We start from the raw sequence: 23,330 nt of genomic DNA, 5'->3' as shown, positions 1-23,330 counted from the left end.
TGCTATAAGTGAGAAGAGTAGCAAGGCCACCATAGCCATAAAAGTACCCATAGAAGAGTGTTATCTAAAAGCCACATGAACTCTGTGTCAAAGACTTTAAATTAGCATCTTCATGTCATTCTGTCTACTCAAAGGTTCACCTTGTGGCCACCCAAAGACATGATGCTGTTCAGCTTGAGCTTTATATGATGATTTAGGGCAGATTGTCTTGATTGATATATGGATCAGATCACAGCTACCATTGGGAGAGAAGGTGTCACTGAAGAACAGGGCTGAGGCACCTGATTACTAATTAATCAGACATGAGAAAAACCTCATGGAATCAGTTTCTATTTAATTATGGAAGCCTCATTTGGCATAGGAGCATATGCTGCTAACTCAATCGAGTGCTTTCAACTGACATCAAATAGTAATTATCAGAAAGAATCAAGTTTTTTGATTATTCATACTAATTTATTGAACACTTAAAATTAATGAACCTCAGTTATTTTAAATTTGCTCAGTTGCACTGGGAGAAAAGGAAGGAGGTAGGGAAGGACGGTTTTCACAATTTAAAAGTACAGAGACTTGTTTAAAGATAAAATAAGTAAATTACAATATGTCATGAAATCCCATCGGTGGGTTGATACACACGTAGGAAAGTTCCTGGCATGTTCTGGAACTGAGGAAAGTTCTGACAATGGCTTCATTTATACAATTCTTCCATCCCCAAAAAATCTTCCAATGACATTTTAGGGTCACCGTAAGGGGTTGGGCAGTGGACAGGAGATTTATGTGTTTGTCAGTGTTTCTATTTTAACCTACGGTTGTTCCAGTCTGGTGACTGAAAGGAAGTGCCTTTATATGCCACTGGAGGTGAAGAGGGGGTAGCCTTTTAGCTGGGTCTGAAGCAGTTTTCTTCTGCTCCTCTTAGTTTGATTTGCATTATCCTGGCCCTTCTCCTGCTGACAATATACTGGCACAAAGGTTACAACTGTGATAATTGCTTCTGACCTCTTTTCACAGTAGCGAACACAGGGTCCCTGTCTTCAGTCTATAAAGTCTGACAAATTAAAGTATCTCTTTCAGATACCAGATTTTGGGGGGAAAAAAAAAAATAAAAACCAAACTACAAAACAAAAGCTGTAATTCGCTGTTTGAGCCAGTTAATACATTATGCATTCAATGGTGTAATATCGCTTGTGTTAGTGGAACTGCTGTGGATTTATAGTGGGATAAATGAGATTTGTGTTCCAGCCTAGAATTTCTGATTGTTGAATGTTTTCTTTTAGCTGTTTCTAATGAGTTATCTTGAGACCCTCTGTATCTGTAAATTAAAATGTGTTTGTTTAATCCTTTCTCAAAAAAGACAAAAATGCTTAGAAAACATGTATAGTTGTTCTTAAAAAAAATCTGTTTGTTAGAAATGTAGAATGTTGTCAGAAAATTACATGTAGCAATCGATTTACTATGATTTTTTTTTGTGTTAATTTGTAGGGTCTTGATATAACTCCCTAAAATTCTCTGTGTTCAGTCACAGGAGCTGACTTGATTCAGGTCATACTGAAAGAGAAGGAAAGAGCGGCGTTACCTACCCCAGGTACGTGACAGTCTGTGTCTGAAAGTCTTGGTCTGGGAGTCACACCATTTCTTTTTTACTACTTTTTCAGAAATAGATTGCTATTTTTCACTTCAATATTTTGCACATCTATCAACCCAACAGGGGTTCTTGGCATTCATTTAAGCATTTCATTGAACCATATCTACCATTGCTGATGATAAATGTATGATTCCACAGCATAAAAGACTATAAACTTTTGTTAAGAAATACCATAGCAGATCAGAAAGGTCATGGAGAATGTAAGACTACAGTGTATTTTAGTGCTTCATAGTGATCTTAGTGTAATAGTCTGACATTACTGCACAGTTACATGTCGAATCAGACAGAAAAATACACCAGAGACAAGGGAGGCCTTCAAAGTTTGGTCTTAGTTGCATAGCTGCCTTGCTGTGTATTAACACCAATAATCATTTAGGTGGCAATAGGGTTTAGACACCTTTTTGCAGAGTGTTTCCCCTGAACAAACAAGTAATGGAAAAACAGACCCAGCCTTAAGGAACTTCACCTGAGTTTAATTTCTTTGTGTTTCCCTGTGCTCGTAATAGAGGGTTTTTCTACTCCACAATGTTACTGAGTAGGGTCTAGCCCCCACACTTAGGCATGAGCTTGCGACTGTGTTTTCAATACCTAGTGAAGCTTTCCTCAAGAAAAAAAATGCCAGAATTTCCTTTACAGTGATAGGACAGAGGTAGGTGCTTGCAGAGGCCTCCAGAGGGAGGCCCTGCCTGCTTTAGTTTAGGGCTTACTAAACTTAGTGTACAGGATTTCCCCCTGGAGGCTTTCCTTCCTCTCTTGATGGCAGAGCAAACTTAGGCAATTAATTTATGAAGACTGGCTCATTACCTGTCTAAAATACAAGTGCACGTTAAGCACCTACATTTTGTGAAATTAATTTCTCCCAATATTTTCCTCATGCTAAGGCTTAGAAGTTTCCTTTTGGATTGAGCTGAAAAATAAATCTTTGGGGAATGAGCAGGAGTTGCCATGTGTCGCAGTCAAGCTGGTTTTCCAAGGCAGGTCTTCATTACCCCTTGCAATGGGAAGACTCCTGCTTTTCTGAGGGTTAACAGGCTTCTGAGAGTTGATCACTCATTTATTAAAATCTTTCATACTTTGGGAAATTATGGAAATTCCCATACCCTCGGAATTCAATCTGCTTTCTAGAGCACTGGGGGAGAAAAAATCCATGAGAAGAGTTAGCACTTTCTGGTAGGGTTAGTTACCATTTTGATGCAAGCACAGGTGACTGGCTTTTATTTTCATTTGTTCATCTTAATTTTGTATTCAAAATGTTCAGAGCTTTATATGCCATAAATAAAAAGCAGTTGCTTGTGAAGCACATTCACAAGGTGTATCATAAGCTAAGTATGACAAACCTCAAGATTTCCTTTGGTTTTGATGGGTCCCAAAGAATTTGAATCTGTTTTTTCAGTTATCTCCCTGCCCTTTAACTTTGAAAATATGATCCTGGGAGACATCTTTTTTTTCCCATCCAGCAGCTTCCTTTAAGCATGGAAGATAACAAAGAGCAGTTAGTGTTGCTTCATCAGTGACAAAAGGAGGATGTTAATGCCACAGATGCTTGACTATCAAAGAAATGGTAATTCTTCCAGCTACTGAAAATGATAATTCTGCCTTTGTATGTCCTGTTTTGTAGTTCCTTCTGATGCTGTCTTGAAATGGTCGCACCCAGAGACATGGAATGATGTGGAAAAAGGCTGGGGTGGATCCAACCACAGCATCCCAGGCCCTGGGGAAGACGTCATCATCTTACCTAGTAAGGAAGGAAGAAAAGGTGTTTAATTTCTGTAGGGGTGCTGGGTCTGTTTACATTAGGATATGTGTTTGTGTTGCAACGTGGGCTCCTTGGCACTAGTGTCCATTCTAGTGTGTGCAGGACACTACATTTTTTTCCTCGTCATACTGAAATCTTGGCTACAGTACAAAAGTGTGATTTTTGGAAAAGAATAATCATTCTTTTCCATTTACACATACACACAAACACACACACACTTACTCATACTGATATTCAAGCTTAATTATATGCAGGGACTTTATTTCTGGAGCAGAAAATTTGCAAGACCCAAAATCACAGCTCACAAATAGCTCATCTTTTGAGCCACCTCTCTGTTTTTTTGCAGGGATCATATTTTACATTTCCACAATTATATTACCTTCCATTTTATTTTCCTGTTGCAATTCCCACTATCAATGATAATCTCTCAGTCCACTTACTGTGGATGCCTCCTAGATGTTTTAGCCTATGCCTGTATTTCAACCTCAGACTTGAGTTACATTTAAATCCCAGCTCAGTTTACAACCTTATTGCATGAACGACCTTCTGAATTCTACCAAAAATACTTGTCAACTTCCAATGAAATCTGGAGGAGAAAACTTGTGATAACTTTTTTACTTAATAGCTGGCCTTGCTCTGATGGGGAAGTTGAACTACATGATCTCCTGAGGTCCCTTCCAGACATAATTATTGCATGATCCTATGAATACTGTGCTGTATGTATCTGAAATACTCCTGGATCTGCTAATACTCTTGGCTCCGCCTAATTTGTTTGAAACCAGATAAGTCTCTCTGCCTACCACAGCTCCACTTCTGGAAATGGGGACAACACTGCTCCGCGTCTCTTCCTCTTTCACCTGGTTTTGGCTTATAAAGTCTTTGTGGAAGGAAGTTTCTGTTGCTTTGTGTTGGCATTTGGGCGTGGAGCCTCAGTCATGGTTACGACTTCTCTGTCCTGTGTCATTAAAAGTAATATATATACATATAGATTAAAATAAGAATTATGTTCAACCTTCAATGAATATTTAGTTTAATCTTCAGTTTTCTGGCAAATGTTAAAAAAACCCCATGTTTTTTGAAATAATGCTTTTTTTCACTTTTTTGGGAGAACTTACATTAAACTGAAGAGCAGATAATTTCCATTTTCTGATTAGGTCCCTATTTCCTATCAAAGAAGCACAATATGTTTTTTTCAGTTCTGTCATCTCAGTAGTTATATTGCATAAATGTGGTTAAGTGTTTGCAAGTTCAGAGGCCAGAGAAGGCACAGAAATGTCGCTCCAGGGATTTGTTTATCTCCTGTAGGTCCTGTGTCCAATGTGCATCTAAGGTAAGAGTAATCACATGGGTTTAGGCATCTTAACTTGTTCCTCTTCATTACAGTTAGTAGAGCTGTAAGAGTTACTGAGTGGACCAAATATGGGTATCTAATGTGAATTGAGTTGTTCTTCACTGATGGTGTTATGGGCTCAAGTCACTTGCTTATATGAAGATATCTAGTGTTGTTTGAAGCACTCCAGGAGCATCCTGCCTAGCCAGGTGAAACCCAAGATGGTCACAGATGTCCCATATGTCACATTTGCCAGTCTTGTGTGAGGTCTCAAATATCCAAGGGCATTTCAGATAGTACTAAATGCCTACATGAATTTACTATGGTGGGAGCTTAGACACCTAGCTCCCATCAGACAGCTCAGTTCAGGTGCCATAAATTGAGGCCTGAACCTCATTTCTCCAGAGCATGTTCAGCAGCACCTGAGATATGAACCTAACTTGCAGTTAATATATGTCCCCTGAACCATGATGTGAAGGTCTACATCTATTTCTCTTGACAGTATAAGCAACACTAACATCCATGTAAACGTCTTGCCAGTAGGAAGCTGTACCAGAACAGGGGATTGACCTTCAATCTCCAAAGTCCAAATGCAGCACCCAAAACACTGGACTTGCTTGCGTCTTCCAACAACATTACTCCAGCAGCGCTGCCAGTACTTTGTGTTGGACATGTGCCTGCTTGCCATTCAGAAACACAGAAAGTGTCCTTTCTGTCCTATGCTCCATGTTTCCTACTCCACTCTCACCTCCAATATATCTGACCCCTTATGCAGGCATTACACAGTGGAGCATTTCTCGTGTGCTTTGCTCTCTTTCGGATCCTCTTGCCGTTGTTGGATTTTGCATGCCATTGTGTATTTTGTCCTTCATATCTCTCAGAGAACAAGGCCAGAGACAACACCAGATCATCTGTTTCAATTTCTTGTGTATCACATTATAACAAGTTCACCAATATCAGCCCATGATTGTCAAAAGACCAAATCAGTTCAGTCTTCAACGCCATATGTTAAATGCAGATATGAAGAGACACAGGGGTGGCACTGATAGCTAAGGCCTCTGCACTGACAGTGGGTTAATTATGTAGGATGTGCTGGTCACTGCAGGTAAATCACAATCTACACAGAACCAGAAAGTAAGAAGTAAATGTAAAAAAAGAAAAAAAGTTTGGCTAGGGATTTGGAGTTCTGTTGTTTAGATTAGATTAAGAGAGTGGAAGCTGGATGCTGAGGTTGCGATAGTCCTTTGGTGCATTGCAAACTCACCTATGAATAAAACTCCTCTGTTCTTCCTGCAAAGGTGAGTGTGATCTTCTCAATAAAGTAACTCATTTTAGCTGCCATGTGAGATATTGACCATGGCCTTCGTCACATATCACAAGGCCCTTCATGACTAAGCTGTGCCTGAAGCATTGCAGATTGCTGCCCACAGCCCAGCCCAACTGATCTAGTTCTAGGACTGGAAACAATACTGCTGCATCAGCATGCTGGTATACCAGAACTAATTAGCTCTCCTGAGAGGCAAAGCTCATTAACTGAGGCCTGGCGCTGTGCAGGATGACCGCACAGCCTTTGGGGTCAGAACTAACATCTCCTGAATTTAGAGCAGTGATGGTTTGGTCAGTTTAACTGGGGAGTGTCTGCACTGTGCTGAAGAATGTGGTATAGGGATTCTCTCTAGCATACTGGTGCCTACTGGTTGGGAGGCAGAAGGATAAGGGTTGGACTATTAGACATGATCTGTGTTTTACCATGGACAGGAATGTTCTCTGCCTATGAGAACTTGAGGGGCCAGGACAATAAAGGTTGCCCCAAACCAGAATGCAGGTTGTTGCCTGAGCAGGATTAGACCCTGGGAGTTCCCAGTTCTGAATCACTGTGTTCAGCTGCTTAGAGCAGGGTGCTTCACAGTGTACAATAAGACTTTCTCTGCTCTTCAGAGGAGCTTTACTGAACAGTAAAACCACAATAGAATACCTAATGATTGAAAAGGAAAGAGGCAAATGATATGTGAAAATGCACTACCTGCTTGGACCAGTGGAGAGCCATACTCTGTGATTGCCTTTGTCCTATCAGTGACAAAAATCTCTTAGGTCTTATCACTAGAGTAGATATGTGTGTTTAGTTGGTGAGCAGAAACTATTCTCCTCTCCAGTGCCTTTCTGGAATTATCCTTCAATTTTAGCCCAAGAACATGAACACAAACATGAACACAAACTGTCTATCACCCAATTTATTTTGAGAGAACTACTCTACTGCACGTCTGCCTTTTCTGATCATACTCCCTCTACTTTCTTTTTACTCTCCTTCTCCATTCTTGCTGGCTTGGAGGTGTTGAAACACTTATTGGCAGTGGGAGTCAACAGAGTGCACGGTCTTAAATTGGAGTCATAGTCATCATTGGTGTGATAAGGGCACTGAATACATTGCTCAAATGAAGGCACCTAAAATATAGTTAGGTAAGATGAATTTTCCATCCATTTGTCATACCTTGCTTTGCTGTCACAAGTGCCACAATATGAGTTTCCAGTTGTAAGAAAGTGAACCCCTTGCTTGGGTCTAAAATCTAAAATGAAATTGACAATTTTTAAATTTATGTTTAATCGTGGCATTTTATGAATGTTTCCCTTCCCATTTCCACTGGCTTGTGCATATCCCGCTAAACTCAGAATGGCTCCAGATGGATCCAGAAAAGTGAGAGTTTGTTCTCATGAGAACAAACATTCTGCAAACCACCCAAACTTTGTGCTGGTGTACCCACGAGAATAAATTTTTGTGATTCACTCCTGGGAAGATGCAGCTGTGTCTCACTCTCCACTGTCTTTTAGTGACTTACAATTCTCTTCTGGGAGCCATCCATAATGATTTTCAGGTTGAAAGCCAAGCCATGGTTCTACTTCTAGCATGTTGTGCATTACTGGGTAGTCCTTTCAGCCCCCAAAGAACAGTTTTAGAGTCTTATAAAAACAAATAATAGATGTTTAGTGCTCATTTCTAGGGTGAAGAAGTGCAGGGGAAGACTTTGGTCCAAGCCTAACATTGTGTTGAAATCTCTGAATGAACGTGGATTCCGAGAGTTCACTGAAGAGCTAGGGCACTGCTTAAACTTCACTAATGAAGGCTTCAATTTGCTTACTTAACCAAATAAGCAAAATTGCATCACTAGGGCTGCCTCATGGGCTGGACTCAGGAAAGTTTGAAAAGCTAGAAAACACCTTTATTAGCAAAACGTTCATATTGAACCCCAAGTTTTTGTGTTGCTGCTTGGTGTCTTCTTCACATTTAGAAGGTGCTTTTTGGAGGGCTTGGAAATTGGGGTTGTGTATTAAGTTATTCCATTTTTTGCCCTGTTTGAAAGCATTGGTGAGACTTCAGGAGTTCATAGACTTCTTTGTACAAGGGTGAATTTCACTTGCAACAGACCTGGGACCCTCATGTTAAAGTGACTTTTTGTGTTGGTGTGTTACAAGTCCCCTCAATGTCTGACTCCCCAGTGCATACAAGTCTCTTCCAGTCCCAGCTGGAAAGCTTTAGCTCAGGCTGCAACAACTTGTGCTTTTATCTCTGGAGGTTCATCCTCCAGAGCCGCAGCCATCCCACAAGGACCTATCGCATGCATCAGACTTCAGCAGTCCTACCACCTTGAAAAACAAGCTGGATGAGTTTAGTCATGCCATTCTGGCGGCCAGCAGTGGCATTAGCTTCTCAAGCCCTTGGATTTTCAGGGCTTTGGTTTATGGTTTTCAATGTGACACACTCCTGACGCAGCGTGCTCTGGGTGAAAGGAGAACGTGTTATAATTCCAGGCAATGGAATGCTGTTTTGAAGGGTATTGATATGATATCATGTAGCCTCTGGCAATTTCTCTCTTCTTTTTTTTTTTTTTTTTTTTTCCTATTTTTTTCCAGTGGTGGAATTCACTCTGTTATTCATTTTCTGATTTTGATTTTCTTTGAACTTTTTCTGTTTGAAGAGATGAATGCTGGAGTACTGTATCTCATATAATAGCTCTTCTGTTGTGCCTGATTTCCATTCAATGGCATGCTATGGTGTTTTACATAGCGATGTGGTTGATCAAAGGCATTTTGTGTCATTGCTGGAGTCATTAGTGACTTCTCAGTATTGTACGTCTGAACATTAAGACTGTGGCATACCTGTGAGCTTTTGTCTGAAGAAAGTATATGTAAAATGAAACATAGCCCTGTTTTCAGGCTCACACTATGGTTTGCTGGAAGTGGTTGCTTGCTATTATATGACTGTCTTAATGGGAGAAAACCAACTGCAGTTTGTATTTCTCTGAAGGTAAATCCCTTGAGCTCAGTGACCTAAAGTTTATGATTTTAACCCCTTAGTCATCATCTCCCTCTACTACATGAATGAGTGTATTCGGTAAGGACTGTGTAAAGAAGTCTCCTTTGAATCTGTTTGCTTTTCTCCTCAAGTGTGGAAGGACTTTTTTTCGTCAAAGGAACATTCTGTTGTTTCTACAGAGCAACATTTCACCCTCTGAGGCCTTCACACTCCAAGCATCACACCCCAGAGTGTTGTTCTTTTCAAGTGAGGAAGCTATAGGTTTGCAGAGATATCTCTGAATGGGGGAATTTCTCACTCCTGTGTTTCAAGGCTCACATACGTGATGCTACAGTTACAGAGCAGTCAGCATTTCCTTTATAAAACCTTTTTTAGAAAGATGTGCAACTCAGCAAAAATATCTGTTCTAGACTGAAACTTGACATATAAATGGTATGCCTAGGAGCACTTCTTCTTTTCCTTGTAAAAATGTTTCAGTCTGTGTTTGATGAATATACTTATGGCCTTTGTCAACTGCAGCTTTTTGCCACATTCTTGAGCTGTGATTTCACAAACTAGATTCCCCTTCTGTCTGAGAGATATCATTTTAACAACATCTTCCCCCTTATTCTCTTTTCTCTGTTTCATATCCTCACATACTGTGCCTTCACTTCTCAGCTCTGCAGGGCATAGGACTATACCTGTCCTGTAAAGAGATTATAGACAGGAGTTTCTTCATGCCTGTAAAAATGTATCAAGTACTAACAGTATGAGATTTAGGGGAAAAAAAAGATTGCAGTTACTCTGTAGAGACTTATTGCATCTGAATGATATGAAAATTTCGCATGTTGAAAGATGCTTCAGCCCAAATATGCAGGGAATTTCTTTTGAGATGGCGTGTTCAGAGTAACCTTGGGTTGCTGCAGTACTTGGCATAGTCCTTGAGAACAGAGGTTCTGGGCTTTCGGGGTGTCCCTTGCTGATGTCCAGAGAGAAAGAAGAAAAAAAAAAATGGGAAAGGAAGAGGTGGGAAGATTGAGTTAAAGAGATAGAGTAGGGACATGTATGTAGCAAAAAAAACCAAATCTGCAAGCAGACCCAGGACCCTGGACCATGCAGAAGTCTCTTATCCCTTGAAGTTGTGCAACTTCAGGGCTGCAAAACCAAAGAGTCAAAAGCTAGGAAATGGTAATATTAAAGACAGCCTACTCGTATTTTTTACAGTCTGCTTCTGACTGTGCTTTGCATAGGCTTTGATTATGTTTCCTGCAAACAGGGATGGGAAAAATTCCTAAACCTTTGTGCTAAATGGCTTGAGTCAGCCCCTAATTACATGTTTTGGGGAAAAGACTTTCACTGTACTACCTATTCCATGGTCATTTGTGTCTTAATCCAAAGCAGTTGCTAATGGCTATGGGAAGAAGCAAAACTGTGAAGTAGTTGATCCCAAGACACTGCATGGGTCTTCCTATGTTCCACACCAAAAGTGTTTCAAGTGACTCATTCTCACTGCTCTGTCAAAATCTTTGGGAAAATATGTGTATTCCTTAATCTCTCCTGGTTTGTATATCTGTGCCTTCCAGTAAGTGCATATGAGATCAACAAATCTCTGGGTAGGATTTGGCCGTTGCCATTATGTTGAAGATTCTTATTTTCTGCAAGCTATTTTTTGAAAGTCACAATTAGATCATCTCATTGAACCCTTTGTTAAGGAAATACCTTGCTTTTCCTTCTTCCAGGGACATCTACTGACTCAGAGATGCGTCACACCAGGAAACTGTTACTCTTGTCAATAAAGAAAGAGGGAGCTGGAAACCACAAGCTAAGGACCTGAGCAGGTTTTCAGTGCAATCAACTGAAAAGCTCCCAGTGAAATCAAAGAGCAATAGATGGGCCCTGAGGGTGGAATTCACCTCTGTGCAGTGGGCTACCTCTAAATGATGCACCATTTACGTCCATCCTCATGTCCTACTGGGAAAGTTTAAGTGGTATTTAAAAGGTTCACAGACTATAGACTTGCAGCTTTAGGAGGCAGCAGTGATGTTGTCATTGTGCTCAATCAACAACAGTCCCCACTCTGTTCTGTAAAATAAAAATATGCTCCTTGTTTTGTCCTTAAGGATCTGAGGGAAAGGTGTTTCCCCTGGTCACCGTAAACTAAATTATTAATAGCAAATGAATAAAGAATTGGAGAATCATAGAATCATAGAGTCATTTAGGTTGGAAAAGACCCTTAAGATCAACAAGTCCAACTGCAAACCTACCACTGCCAAGCCTACCACTCAACCATGTCCCTAAGCACCACATCTACACGTCTTTTAAATACCTCCAGGGATGGGGACTCCACCACTTCATTGGGAAGCCTGTTCCAGTGCCTGACAGCCCTTTCAGTGAAGAATTTTTTCCTAATATCCAATCTAAACCACCCCTGGCGCAACTTGAGGCTGTTTCCTCTCGTCCTATCACTTGTTACTTGGGAAAAGAGACCAACCCCCACCTCACTACAGCCTCCTTTCAGGTAGTTGGAGAGAACAATAAGGTCTCTCTCAAGCCTTTTTCTCATGGCTAAACAACCCCAGCTCCCTCAGCCACTCCTCATAAGACTTGTGCTCTAGACCCTTCACCAGCTTCGTTGCTTTTCTTTGGACACGCTCCAGCACCTCAATGTCCTTCTTGTAGTGAGGGGCCCAAACCTGAACACAGGATTTAAGGTGCGGCCTCACCAGTGATGAGTACAGGGGGACAATCGCTTCCCTAGTCCTGCTGGCCACACTATTCCTGATACAAGCCAAGATGCTATTGGCCTTCTTGGCCACATGGGCACACTACTGGCTCATATTCAGCCAGCTGTTGACCAACACCTCCAGGTCCTTTTCTGCCGGTCAGCTTTCCAGCCACTCTTCCGCAAGCCTGTAGTGTTGCATGTGGTTGTTGTGACCCAAGTGCAAGGCTCGGCGCTGAGCCTTGTTGAACCTCATACAGTTGGCCCTGGCCCATCAATCCAGCTTGTCCAGATCCCTCTGTAGGGCCTTCCTACCCTCCAGCAGATCAACACTCCCACCCAACTTGGTGTCATCCGCAAATTTACCGAGGGTGCACTCGACCCCCTCATCCAGATCATTGATAAAGATACTGAACAGAACCGGCCCCAATGCTGAGCCCTGGGGAATGCCATTTGTGAGGTCTGGCTTCCTGCAGATTGTGTTGATGTAAGCAAAACTTTCCTCTTGGTTGGAGGGGCAGAAGTGGGCTTTTATACACAAAACCTGAGGGAGCAAAGCCAAACTGCTGGGAGGGGAAAAACAGGGACAAGGTGTCATTAGAGGTGGGTTGTGGTGTGTGGCTTCAGCCTGTCACCCTGATCACTGCCGTTAACAAGGTGGGGACTTGCAGGCTCTCTGTACCTATTTGACACTGCTGGATTTTTTCACTTCCACCAGTCTTGTTCTCTTCAATGCCATAAGGGAAAAATGCTGTCTGGGAACAGCTTAACTTAGTCTTGTTTCATTGCATTGGATGATCAAGATTTACTTTCATAAACAGAGCCAGATTCACCTGGCAAGACTAACTTGTCTCTAACTTGCAGCTCTTCACACGCATTCTTAAAGGTTCAAGCAACATTTGATGAGACTTATGCATTCAACAATACCATTGTAAATATGATGTTATTATTCATTTATCTGATTACAGCCACACCATGGAGCCTCAGCTGTAGATGAGGCTCTGGTTGTGGATGCTGCACAAACACACAAGCCCTGCTCCAGTAGTTCTAAGCAAAACCAACCTAAATAAAGCAAAACTCAAGCAAGGCTAACGTTCTTCACCTCCATGCCACACTTTTTGGCAAGTAGTGTTCGTAGGCTGCCATCGTTCTAAACAACCCTCTGCTTTGTTTCTCAGACCGGACCATCCTGGTGGATATGACTCTTCCCCCTCTGAGAGGTCTCTACATCCTGGGGACCCTCGAGTTCCCCAGCAACTCCAGCAATGTCCTGAGTGCAGCCTGTATCGTGGTGGTGGGGGGTACGCTGAAAGTGGGTAAGTGAGCAGCCTGTCTTCTGGATGCCTGAGGTTTATTTCTGCTCTTGATAGATAGAGAAAGTAGGAAGAAAGACTGTATAGTGTTACTATAAACATGCTGGCCATCCTAATGCCACATAGCTATCTGCAATGTGGACACCCAGAATCCATGGATTATCCACTGGAGCTAATTACCTGTTTATTTTATAACAACATATTACAAATACTGCTATCTTCACCCCACTGAAGCTAATGGCAATACTCCTGATTTCATCATGGCTGAGATTTTATCTGATATGTGTAAAAGCCCTCCCTGCTTCATGTGGGGTTGCTTTATAAGGCAGTAACTCCTCAGGGCAGGCTCTACCTTAGTGTTCAGGCAGTGCCTAGTGTCTATCGGCATTAGTAAGACACTTTCTAGGTGACACAGAAGTGTTTAAAGACAACATAAACAGAGTCACAGAGAATCCCCAGAGTGGCTGGAAATCCTGCTGTGGCATGAAACTGGCACAGCTGGATTCAGCACATTTGTTCCTCTCATCCCTCTGTACCGATGGGCACCAGGACTTCAGGGAGGTACCACCTTGCCCCTACTTCTAGTAGTTTCAGAGTCCCCAATGTCACTGGGGCTGTTCCACATTATTTGTAATGGACAGGATCGGTGTTTTTCCACACAGAAATAATTACTCACATAATTCCCTTTAAATACCAAGGTTCCTAAAGCCAGGCACTGTATTTACGTACAGAAATCCTTAGGACTCTGGGATCACATTGTTGATCACTGCTTGACCTTTCTCAAGATTGGTTTCATGAACTTTAAAAAGAGAATTTGTTTGTGTAATCACCTCCTGAGGAAGTCTGCTCCAATATTTGTTTGTTGTTAATCTCAAGGGACTGTTTAGTTAATACACTATTGGCCAAAAGAGTTATTTCGCTGCCTTGTGTATTTCTTTGGAAAAAAGGGTTTGAAAGCCTAATCTGGGAGGTTTATATATATATATATACTTAAAAGAATCTCAGTTGTTTCTTACTTACACTCTTGTAGTTTAAATGTGGTTTCATATTGGTTTTAGGAAAAAGCATGTGTTCATTGCTAAAAACACTTATTAAAAAACATTGAGGCACTTCTTTGCTGCACAAATTCCCCTCCAGCACATCTGTGAGTAGTAATGATATTAAAAGCCAAACAGGTATTTGCAGCTGTTAAACCGTAGTCCAGCGTCTTCTGGAGAGGTATCCTTGCTCTAGTTTCAGCTGTGAGATGATAGGTGGGTAGAGACTCTGCAAGTTTCCCACATCTTATACTGGCTTCTATGCTTACTCGTAAAACTGGGAGTGCATGCTTTTTTTTTCCCTTCCTCTTTCTCTTCCCATGTGTTCGGGGCCTAAAGGAAACTTCTTGGAGCCCATCTGTCCAATCCTGACTGTTCCATGCCCAAAGGAACGTTTTGAAGCCCATCTGTCCAACTCTACCACACCCTAAAGAAATCCTGACATGAAATAGATAATGAGACAGTTTAGTAAACAGATTTAATAGATGTGGACATCAGCATTCAGTCAGCATTGCCTGAGCAGGATCTGAGGTTGACATCATGTGAGCCAAATCCCCAGGTCCTCCCTGTTGTGTAACTTCTCCATGCCCTGTTTTCGGCACAGCAATCTTTGATCACATGCTGTTGCTTCTAATTCAGTGGCCTGGGCCAAAGACTTTCTGCTGGAGCCTGAGTATTTTGTTCACTTAAAGTGCTAGGGAACAATGATAAGTTCTACAAACCAATCTTGGACTTTGGTGCCTTTCAGAGCACTTGGCATCTTATCTGCAGGGAAAAAAAGTCAGATGCTAAAATATGACTGTAAGTACATAGGAACGCAGTGATGATGAGAAATATATAACAAAGAGAAAAAAAATCAGTGTAAAATTGAAGTTTATGAAACATCAAGAAGAACCTAATTAATTTTATTAAAACAATAATTTGCAGGGAAACTGGGATGAGAAAGTACAGTGATAGTTGGGAGATCAGAATTCTTGGGACATCTTTGTTCCTGGAGAGTTTGTCATCAATTTCCTCTTCAATGTATGATCACACTCCGGTGTGAATTATGATCAACAGAATCATGGGAGATGTGAAATGATGAAAGCTCTGTAAAGGGCTGCAAGAACTCTGTCAGAGCCCTCAGACAACCCAGAAGTAAAATGTGTGGATCTACCCTGACAGTAATTTCTCTGGGTGCTCCTAGTCTTTCAGTGTTGTTGGACCCAGGGAGACTTTCTGATTACTTCTTCTCCAGTAGTCCTAGCTCCCAGAAAAGGAGCTTCTCTCTTTCTCTTAAAATTTCAAAGTCTCTTCTTTGATGGTGATATTTGCAATAGCATTTTAGAAACACCGTTTATTTCTACCTCCCTGTGTTGTCATGCTGTAAAAAAATAGCTATTTTTCCAGTTTATAGAAAGGGAGTTTGAGGTTCCGAGAGATTAACTGATTTGCTAAATATCATTAGCACACCTGTGTCAGAATAAGAAAGGAAATGTTCAGCTCAGCATCTCGGGGGTTTTTTAAGTTCTATGCTAGGGTGGTTCCATTCGTTTTAACCCATAAGTCAGCACTAAAGCACAGATGATATGTGCAGAAAGTGCCCTGTTCCACTGCTGAACAAAGCCTTCAGCTCCTGATAAGGCTGCAGAAAATGCTGAAGTTTGTTTTGCACAAATTAATCCATTGGACTCATCCTGAACTCCACTGTACTCAGCTGCTCTTTGCTGGCAGGCTATTTTTGCTTTTTATAGTAGAACTCACCAAGTAATTATCCAGATAGGATTTCTCTTTTTAGTCTCAACTTGTCACATTCTTTTTTTGCATATCTCATGATGGCTGCTTGTCAGTCATGTCACTCATTTGAGGCAAGAAGCCTAAGGTCATCATTAGCTCATGGCTTGATTGTCTGGAGATGAAACCCCAGACATTTCTGATGTCTCTTATCTTGCTTGTGGTAAGAGAGCTCTAATACGTTCACTCCCCTTCTTTTCAGTACTAGTAAGAAGTCCCTTATTGACTTCCCAAAGGGTAAATCACTGTATTTCATGAAATGGCCATGTGTTAGTGATGATTAATGCTCAGCCTTATAATGACAAGTAGGACACAAATGTGTTTCACCAATTGATTATCTTCTCTAGCTTCTCCAGTACCTCTACTGTGTGGGTCTCGTCTCATTTAGCTGTGATCTGAGTCCCATCCTGCAGTCACATAGCATCCCTGCGCAGCTATTCAACTTGTATGAAGATGGAATACTGTGGATGTATTGAGAGCAATTTTCCATCCCTGATCACAGAAAAAGTGGTCTGAAAAGTTCATTGCACCATCTGCATCCCCTTCAATTCAGCTCTCAGCCTCTGCCTGTTTGCTCTTTACCCTTTCCAAGGCACTTGGTTTCTTTTAACTGATTGTGTCATCTATGGAAGGGATTTGGTTCACATGTTTAAGACACCCAAATCTAGGTGTAACATGTGGACATCAACATGTGAGCTGGCTGTTTCTGTAGAGGTGTAGCCAATCCAGTCAGTGGAGTCACTGCAGTCAGTCGAACTGGCCAATACAGGTATCTAGAGCATATTACAGTCTACATTGTATTGTCTGATATTTGTTAGCTCAGACAACCAGACAATATGGAAACATCTGCATTAAAGAACCTAAATGTAGGTATATGAATCTCCTTGGAAACATGGTTCAGTTGCCTAGCTATAAGGTTTTTGTATCACTTTGGGCACCCTCACATGTCCCACCTGGCCACTAGCTTCTGTTTAAAAAGCCACTGCTCTGTCATTGATCCCTGTCTTGTATCTGCCAATCTCACACAGTGGATTTGGAGGGTGCTAGGACTCTCAGGCAGCATTAGATATCTATATTTAGGCAGCTGAATCCTATCCTACATCTCTCACGTCTTATTCCTTGGACATTCATCTCTCACTTCTGGCTGCTGGTTCCTACTCCAGAGCTGTCTGTCTCTCATCTCTTCTGTTTATTTGGCAGCATCACGTCTAATAGGCAACCCATATGATGTCTCCTTGTTTACAGCTGCTTTTACAGGCTTCTTTGCAGAGTACAGTCTGAACACCTGAAGGAACAACTCAGGAAGGAGAACTAACACTAGGTGACTATCCAGCTGTGCACTGACCATGAATAAAAACTCTTCAGACTTTCTAGTGACAATATATCACTGTTTTCAAAATAGCTGGGTAGGTAGAGTCCAAGAAGTTTTGAATTCAGGAAGCACAGAGCTGATACTGGAGATGGTCACAGCAAGATACTTAGCAACGTCTAGTTGCCAATGCAAGGGAGGGGATCTTATCTCAGAGATTTCCTTGCTCTTATATACAACAGCTGTTGCAGAGCGTTATGTTGTAAAGAAAGGAAAAGCTTGAAGGGAGGAAACACCCGCTATTCTAGGAAATAATTGAATGGGTTTTGTTATGGAAAAAGAAAAAAACACAACAAAAAACTGTCAGGAAGAACATCTGGAATAAAACTGAAATATGAAAACAATGGAAAATGCTTTTGAAACTCAACAACAAACTAGATCCAGGCTGCAGTCCAGAATAAGTAAAAATCTGGGTAGAAAAAACACACCTATCTCTGTTCTCCCTTTTTTTTTGTCTACTTTCGCACAGTGGGTTGTTATCCTCTCCAGAGCTTAGACCTGATGAAGGATTATGAATCAGCTGCAACCATTGCGCTAGCAGGTCTGTGTTGCAATCCAGGCAGCTGGGCCTCACGCTTCTTCAGGAAAGTACGTAATCAGTGGTGACTTTATTAGCAGCAGAGATTGTTTCTTATACATAGGATTATCATATATGGGGTTTTTTTTGCACTGTGTAGTGCATGTATTATGTGCCAGCACTCTCTGGAAGAACATCAGCTTTGGATACCCTTTGTAGAAGGTCACACACCTGCAGTGAGGCCATTTGATGTGACATCAATCATCAGACAGACAGTGAAGGCGCAAACTGACTGTGCACTGCCTGCACAGAAAGTCCAGTTCATAGAAAGTTGCAAGCTTGCTGCCTACACACCAACAGGTTGACCTGTGTCTGCACTAAAGAAATGCCTGAGATATCCAGCGTGGACAAACCGCTGCTCACGAGCACTGCTCAGGCTGGCAGAAATGTGACAAATCTGGACGGAAGAGCAAATCCTTCAAAGTCCAGATAAACTTTCCAGTTGGAAAATGTGTTTGAGGAAGCCCTGAGTGTTTTCTGTGTACACTGTCGTTAGTCCCTCCTGACCTTTTCTGCACATCTCACCAGACACTTCTAGCAGCTTCTGGTAGCAATTACCTTTTTTTCTGGTTCTCTGCCAGAAGAGCCTTATGATCTCATTTTATGATCAACCACGTTGCTCATCAAATTGGTAAGCCTTCCAGCTGTAGTAAGAGTGTGAAGTGGGATCCATTTCTGCACATCTCATGTGCAGGATGGGTAATTCCACAGTTTGATGTGATCTTACGTAGGACTTGTTCACTACAATAAAGTGGGGTCAGCAACCTGAAGTTTTCACATCCGAAGTTCAAAGACAGGCAGTAAAGCCCAGATCGTTCACATGTGTGTTGCAGTAATTATGATTCCAGTGTTTATGGCCACTTGGTATTTTTAACAAAGCTACTTAAAGCTGTGATTTCATATGCCAGTTAATTCATAAGGTGACGAAACTAACCCAGCCCCAGTGACTTGTGTAAATTAACTATGTTGGATTTCCCTATGAGTAAGCTGAGGTAGCTGCCATTTCCATATCTTCATTTTCATGAGTCATTCTGTAGGGCTGTATTCAGGCTAAACCAAAGTGCATATCCCAGACCTTAGCTTTTGCTGTTGTTTTCCTTTGTTCCCTGTCCATTCACACAAAAAGCATTGCCTTTTCAAGACCCATTTTATTATAATTTGAACATTCTTCACTTTTTTTCTTAATTCTTCACTTCCAAATTATTGCTGTCTTTGCTGGCCCATCTCTTTGATTTTCCTTTTTGCCCATTTGTGTCAGCTTATCTGCTTACTTTCGCTATCTTCATACTCCTTCAGGTCATTGATAAAATGTTGTGTACCACAGGGCTTGCAAGACCAGACCAGAAACAAACCTGTTTGAGTCAATGCCCCCATTCCAGTCAGTCAGCCTGTAAATTAATGTGTGCCATGTTCATGTTGTGCCGGTGTAGTTTGTTAATCAGAAAGTTTTGTGCTACTAAGTCAAGTGCCTTGGAGAATCCAATTATATTATATCAAAGCTATTATCTTTATCAACGAATCCTGTAATCTCATTATAAGATGATAACAAGGAAGTTTCACAGGACCTTTTTTCTATAAAACCATGTTGATTGGCATTAATTATATCATCCACCTTTAATGATTTATTAATTGTCTTCAGAGTTGGACATTCCATTTTTATTTATTTTTCCCCTAGAATCAGTGTCAAGTTGACAGGCCTGTAATTACCTGGGGCTCTTACTTTTATCTTTGTTTGAAATATTGGCACAATATTAGCTTTCTTCAAGTGCTTTGAGACATGATGAGTGATCCCAAACTTGCTGAAAAGTCCTCCTTAATAGTCCAATGAGTTTCTGGGCCCACTCTTTTGTAGCATTTGCATTCAAGTTTACTGAAACCTATTGCTTTAACACCATGGAACTATTAATGGAAATAAAAAAAAATTAAGATTATTTTGTTCTAAATATACTTAAAACAAGCCTAATTTTTCTACTTATAGATGATCTCCTGTGTTCTTTTGTGTCATATACCATCTACAGTTTCCAGCCACTGAAGCATTTCTGTGAATGTTATCTTCCCATTTTTTAATTTCTTTTCTAAGGATTTAATATGGTGATGAGCTATTTTGAATAGTTTTATTATAACTTTTTTGTTTCTCACTCTGATTATATTTTTGGTTTGTGTGGGTTTTTTGTTTCTTTAACATGGGTAACATTCCTTAACCTATTGTCATGCTTTTTAGGATTAAAAATCACAAAGTTTAGCTAAATGTAGATGTAATTCTTTTAAAGGAGTGATAACTTCCAATTCGAGCCTCTAGAATTCACATTTCCAAGCATTTGTCTGTGATTGCTAAGCCTGGAAGCCTACTTAAAAATTATTTTAAAATTGAACTGAGAGTTGGATATATCACACAGCTATTTTTAACTGACTTAACTGGAAGAAATAGTAGACGTATTGTAACCAGCAGTAAAATAACACCACCAATAATAACACCAACAGTAATGCATAGTGATAATTAGTAATAATCCCCCACTTTAAGGGGACATCATCATGATTAGGAAATGGTAATTGTGAATAACATTGTAAGATCAATATAAAGGTCTCAAAACATTTTTGTTGAGTCTTTCTTTGGTCTTCAGTGTAGCTAATGGCTTCATCCCAGGGTAAGGTTGACCTGAGTATGTCCAGGCTGAGTATTTTAAACCACAACTTGCTGTGAGCGTGAAGCAGGAAAACAATCACTCTGCATACAAAAATAGACACAAATATCTGCATAACTCTTCTGTGGCTCTAGCTGGATATTTGTTCAACGTAGTGCATCAGTAGTGAAAGTGTTTATCACTAGTTTTGCTTTCTAAAAGTAGTATTTGGTTACAGCCCTATTCCTGGTTTTCTTCTGTTCACAGTTATGGGAGTTTAAACAAGAAAATCAAAGCTGGGTGCTGTAAGACTGAATTCCCTCTATGTCCCCAGAGAAGATACAAGCTCACTGGTGTGAGATATATTACAGGGGGAACATGCAAGTCTTGTACTGTTTGTCTTTGACCCATTTAAAAGCTGTACAGAGAATTTAAATAGCCACAGATATCAGTCAGAGTCTGGTGGAAAAAATGAATTTATTTATTGATTTCACTTAATGTTCCTAAAGAAGAAGGTTTCTTTAGGATATGAAATCAGCTCTCTTTTCCAAACTAGTAATTTTTAAATATTAAAAGAACATGACAGTCTAGCTAATTTTGTACAGATATGTATATATTTTTTAGTTCTACATCTGCTGCAGTTTTCTGTTGCATAATTGATTTAATCTCTGATTTTAAAGGAACGCTGAACTCTTTTACTGGACTCTGCATACATTTCTCCAGGGCAAAAACTGTCCTACTTTTTCCTCCTTAGTATCTGTTTAGTGCTGGGCCATTTTCTTCTGAAACTGTAAACTACCCTTGGTGAAATAAATGAAGTCACAGTTGGAATACAGTTTACTGTACAGACTTATCACACAAGATAAGAGCACCATCACACATGCCAAAACTTCTTGGGCATTTTCTCTTCCCCTGCTCTTTTCCCTCAATCTTTCCATTGGTCTGAAAGACCATTTTACCCATCCTGGCTACAGAACTCATCATTACCTGGGAACGGGTGGAATTGTAATGGAGCAGAAAGGCAAAACTGGGCTGAGGAAGGAAACACTAGTTCAGTCATTTAGACATTTAAATTTGTATTCAAGTATCCCAGTTCCCCTGCTCCCCCATTTCAGCATTACAAAAGCTGTTGCTACCTTTGTGGTGAGTTGTTGCTGTTTTGTCTTTATTGCAGGTTCTTTTCAACATCCCCTAGAAAGGGATTTAAAGTTGCTGGTCCTTCTTCGGGCATCTGAAGGGATTTACTGTGATCGTCTGGAGGAAATAAATGTCAACCCAGGGAGTATTGGTATGAAACATGAGTTCACCTTTTCATAGGAAGCCAATCTGAGGCAATAGCCAAATCTACCACTGTTGAGCCTGTTACTATGTCATGCAGGAAAACATCTAACAAAGGTACACACATTTTTTGAGCTAAAATTGTTAACTTTCACCAGATCAGTTCCTGGATTTTCTGTGGATTTTATTTAGGCAAAATTTGACAGAAGTGATCAACCAGAGGTCAAATCCTGAAGTCTTTATATGAGGAACTGGAGAGGACTTAAAAGGACTTACACACATGTAAAAGGGTTTCGTCTTGGTTCTAGATTTGAGATTTGTAAAAGGTAATTGTCAAAGGTGAGAGTAGTCCAACGAAGATGACCTCGTTGAACGGAGACAAATGCACATTGCCAGAGGGCATTTTGTCTCAGTTATCTTTGGTCTCTCTTTGGATGAAAAAAATTGCCCTCAAGTTTCCAGGGTAGGATGATGAGCTTAAACTCATATAACTATTTTTAAATGCCTGACTTAAGTGAGATTAATTACATCCAAGAGCTACTGGATGGATCCAAATACACACATTTAAATATTTCCAAACATTTGGACTCATAGAAAGATTGACAAAAGAAAGTTTATGTTAACTTTTACATCTCCTCACATAATATGGTTAAGGGAATAAGTTAAATTTTCTGTTTTCCATGTTTTAAACAATACTTGAGTATTGCGAGACTGTTTATCACTGAACTTTTGTAAACACAGCAGAAATTCAAACTGCTATCAAGAGAAATTGCCTCGATCAAGATTTGTAGAATATTCAGGAAATTCAGAGAAAAAACAAATGAACAAACACACAAAAAACCTCAATTTGTTTCCAATAGTGACATTGAGAAACTATTGCACACGCTGATCAAGCAATTATAAACTTCTAGCAAATAGCTAAGTGGAATGTTTGGAAGACAACACAGAAACTTAATTGATTCTGGATTGTGGGCGTTTTTAAGTCTAAATTACTTAGGAGTTGACTTATAACAGGAGCTAGCAATTTGACTTCCTGTGATTTTAGGGACTAGAAAAGAAGATAGGTGCATTGCTGTGGTTTAGCACACTACCATGGATCAAAAAGACTTCACAACTCTCCATGCTATCCTCTTAAACCACAGCAAATGCAAGATCATGGAAGTTATTTTGAACATCTGTCTTGGTGGGATAGTCAGGGTTGCATTACCAATGCATGCCACAATCTTCTTTTGGACTATAGTGACAAGTCATGGAAAAAGTTGTCAATGGAGGAGATTAACCCAAGCAGTAAAATGGGTTCACTAAATACTTGAAGCACAACTCCTCTGAAGCAATATGTCACTATTAGAGATGCAGAACAAATGTTGAACTGACTCAAAGTGAAAGATTTCCGATCAGGTCAGCAAATTGAAACAAAACATTTCAATGCAGGAAATCAGAAATTTTTCATGCCTCAAATGTAATCTTCTTGAAATATGTCATCTATACGAAAAGTTTCTATATTTTGGCTTTTTGCCCTGGTTTTGGATTCCCTTTCCAGAAAAAAATAGTGACTTTTTTCCCAGATCAGAAATATAAATAATAGCTGAGGGATTTTTTCTATCTTGCATTCCTGGACTTTTTACTT

At 40.4% G+C, this 23,330-nt stretch overlaps 1 protein-coding gene across 1 annotated transcript in view; it reads left to right on the top strand.

Annotated features, from left to right (window-relative positions):
- PKHD1 (PKHD1 ciliary IPT domain containing fibrocystin/polyductin) overlaps nucleotides 1-23,330 on the top strand; it is a gene marked incomplete at both ends in the record, with an annotated part of 265,493 nt that overhangs the window by 159,190 nt on the left and 82,973 nt on the right. The window contains 4 exons of the mRNA XM_082305891.1: nucleotides 1,514-1,579; nucleotides 3,258-3,377; nucleotides 12,914-13,051; nucleotides 21,600-21,713. Of these exons, the coding sequence (XP_082162017.1) occupies nucleotides 1,514-1,579; nucleotides 3,258-3,377; nucleotides 12,914-13,051; nucleotides 21,600-21,713 (438 nt within the window). The remainder of the gene's footprint in view (nucleotides 1-1,513; nucleotides 1,580-3,257; nucleotides 3,378-12,913; nucleotides 13,052-21,599; nucleotides 21,714-23,330) is intronic.

Source organism: Platalea leucorodia (assembly GCF_965183815.1).
Source record: "Platalea leucorodia genome assembly, chromosome: 3".
Lineage (NCBI taxonomy): Eukaryota > Metazoa > Chordata > Aves > Pelecaniformes > Threskiornithidae > Platalea > Platalea leucorodia.
Note: the sequence above shows the minus strand (reverse complement) of the source record. Positions and strands in the feature narration are given on the sequence as shown.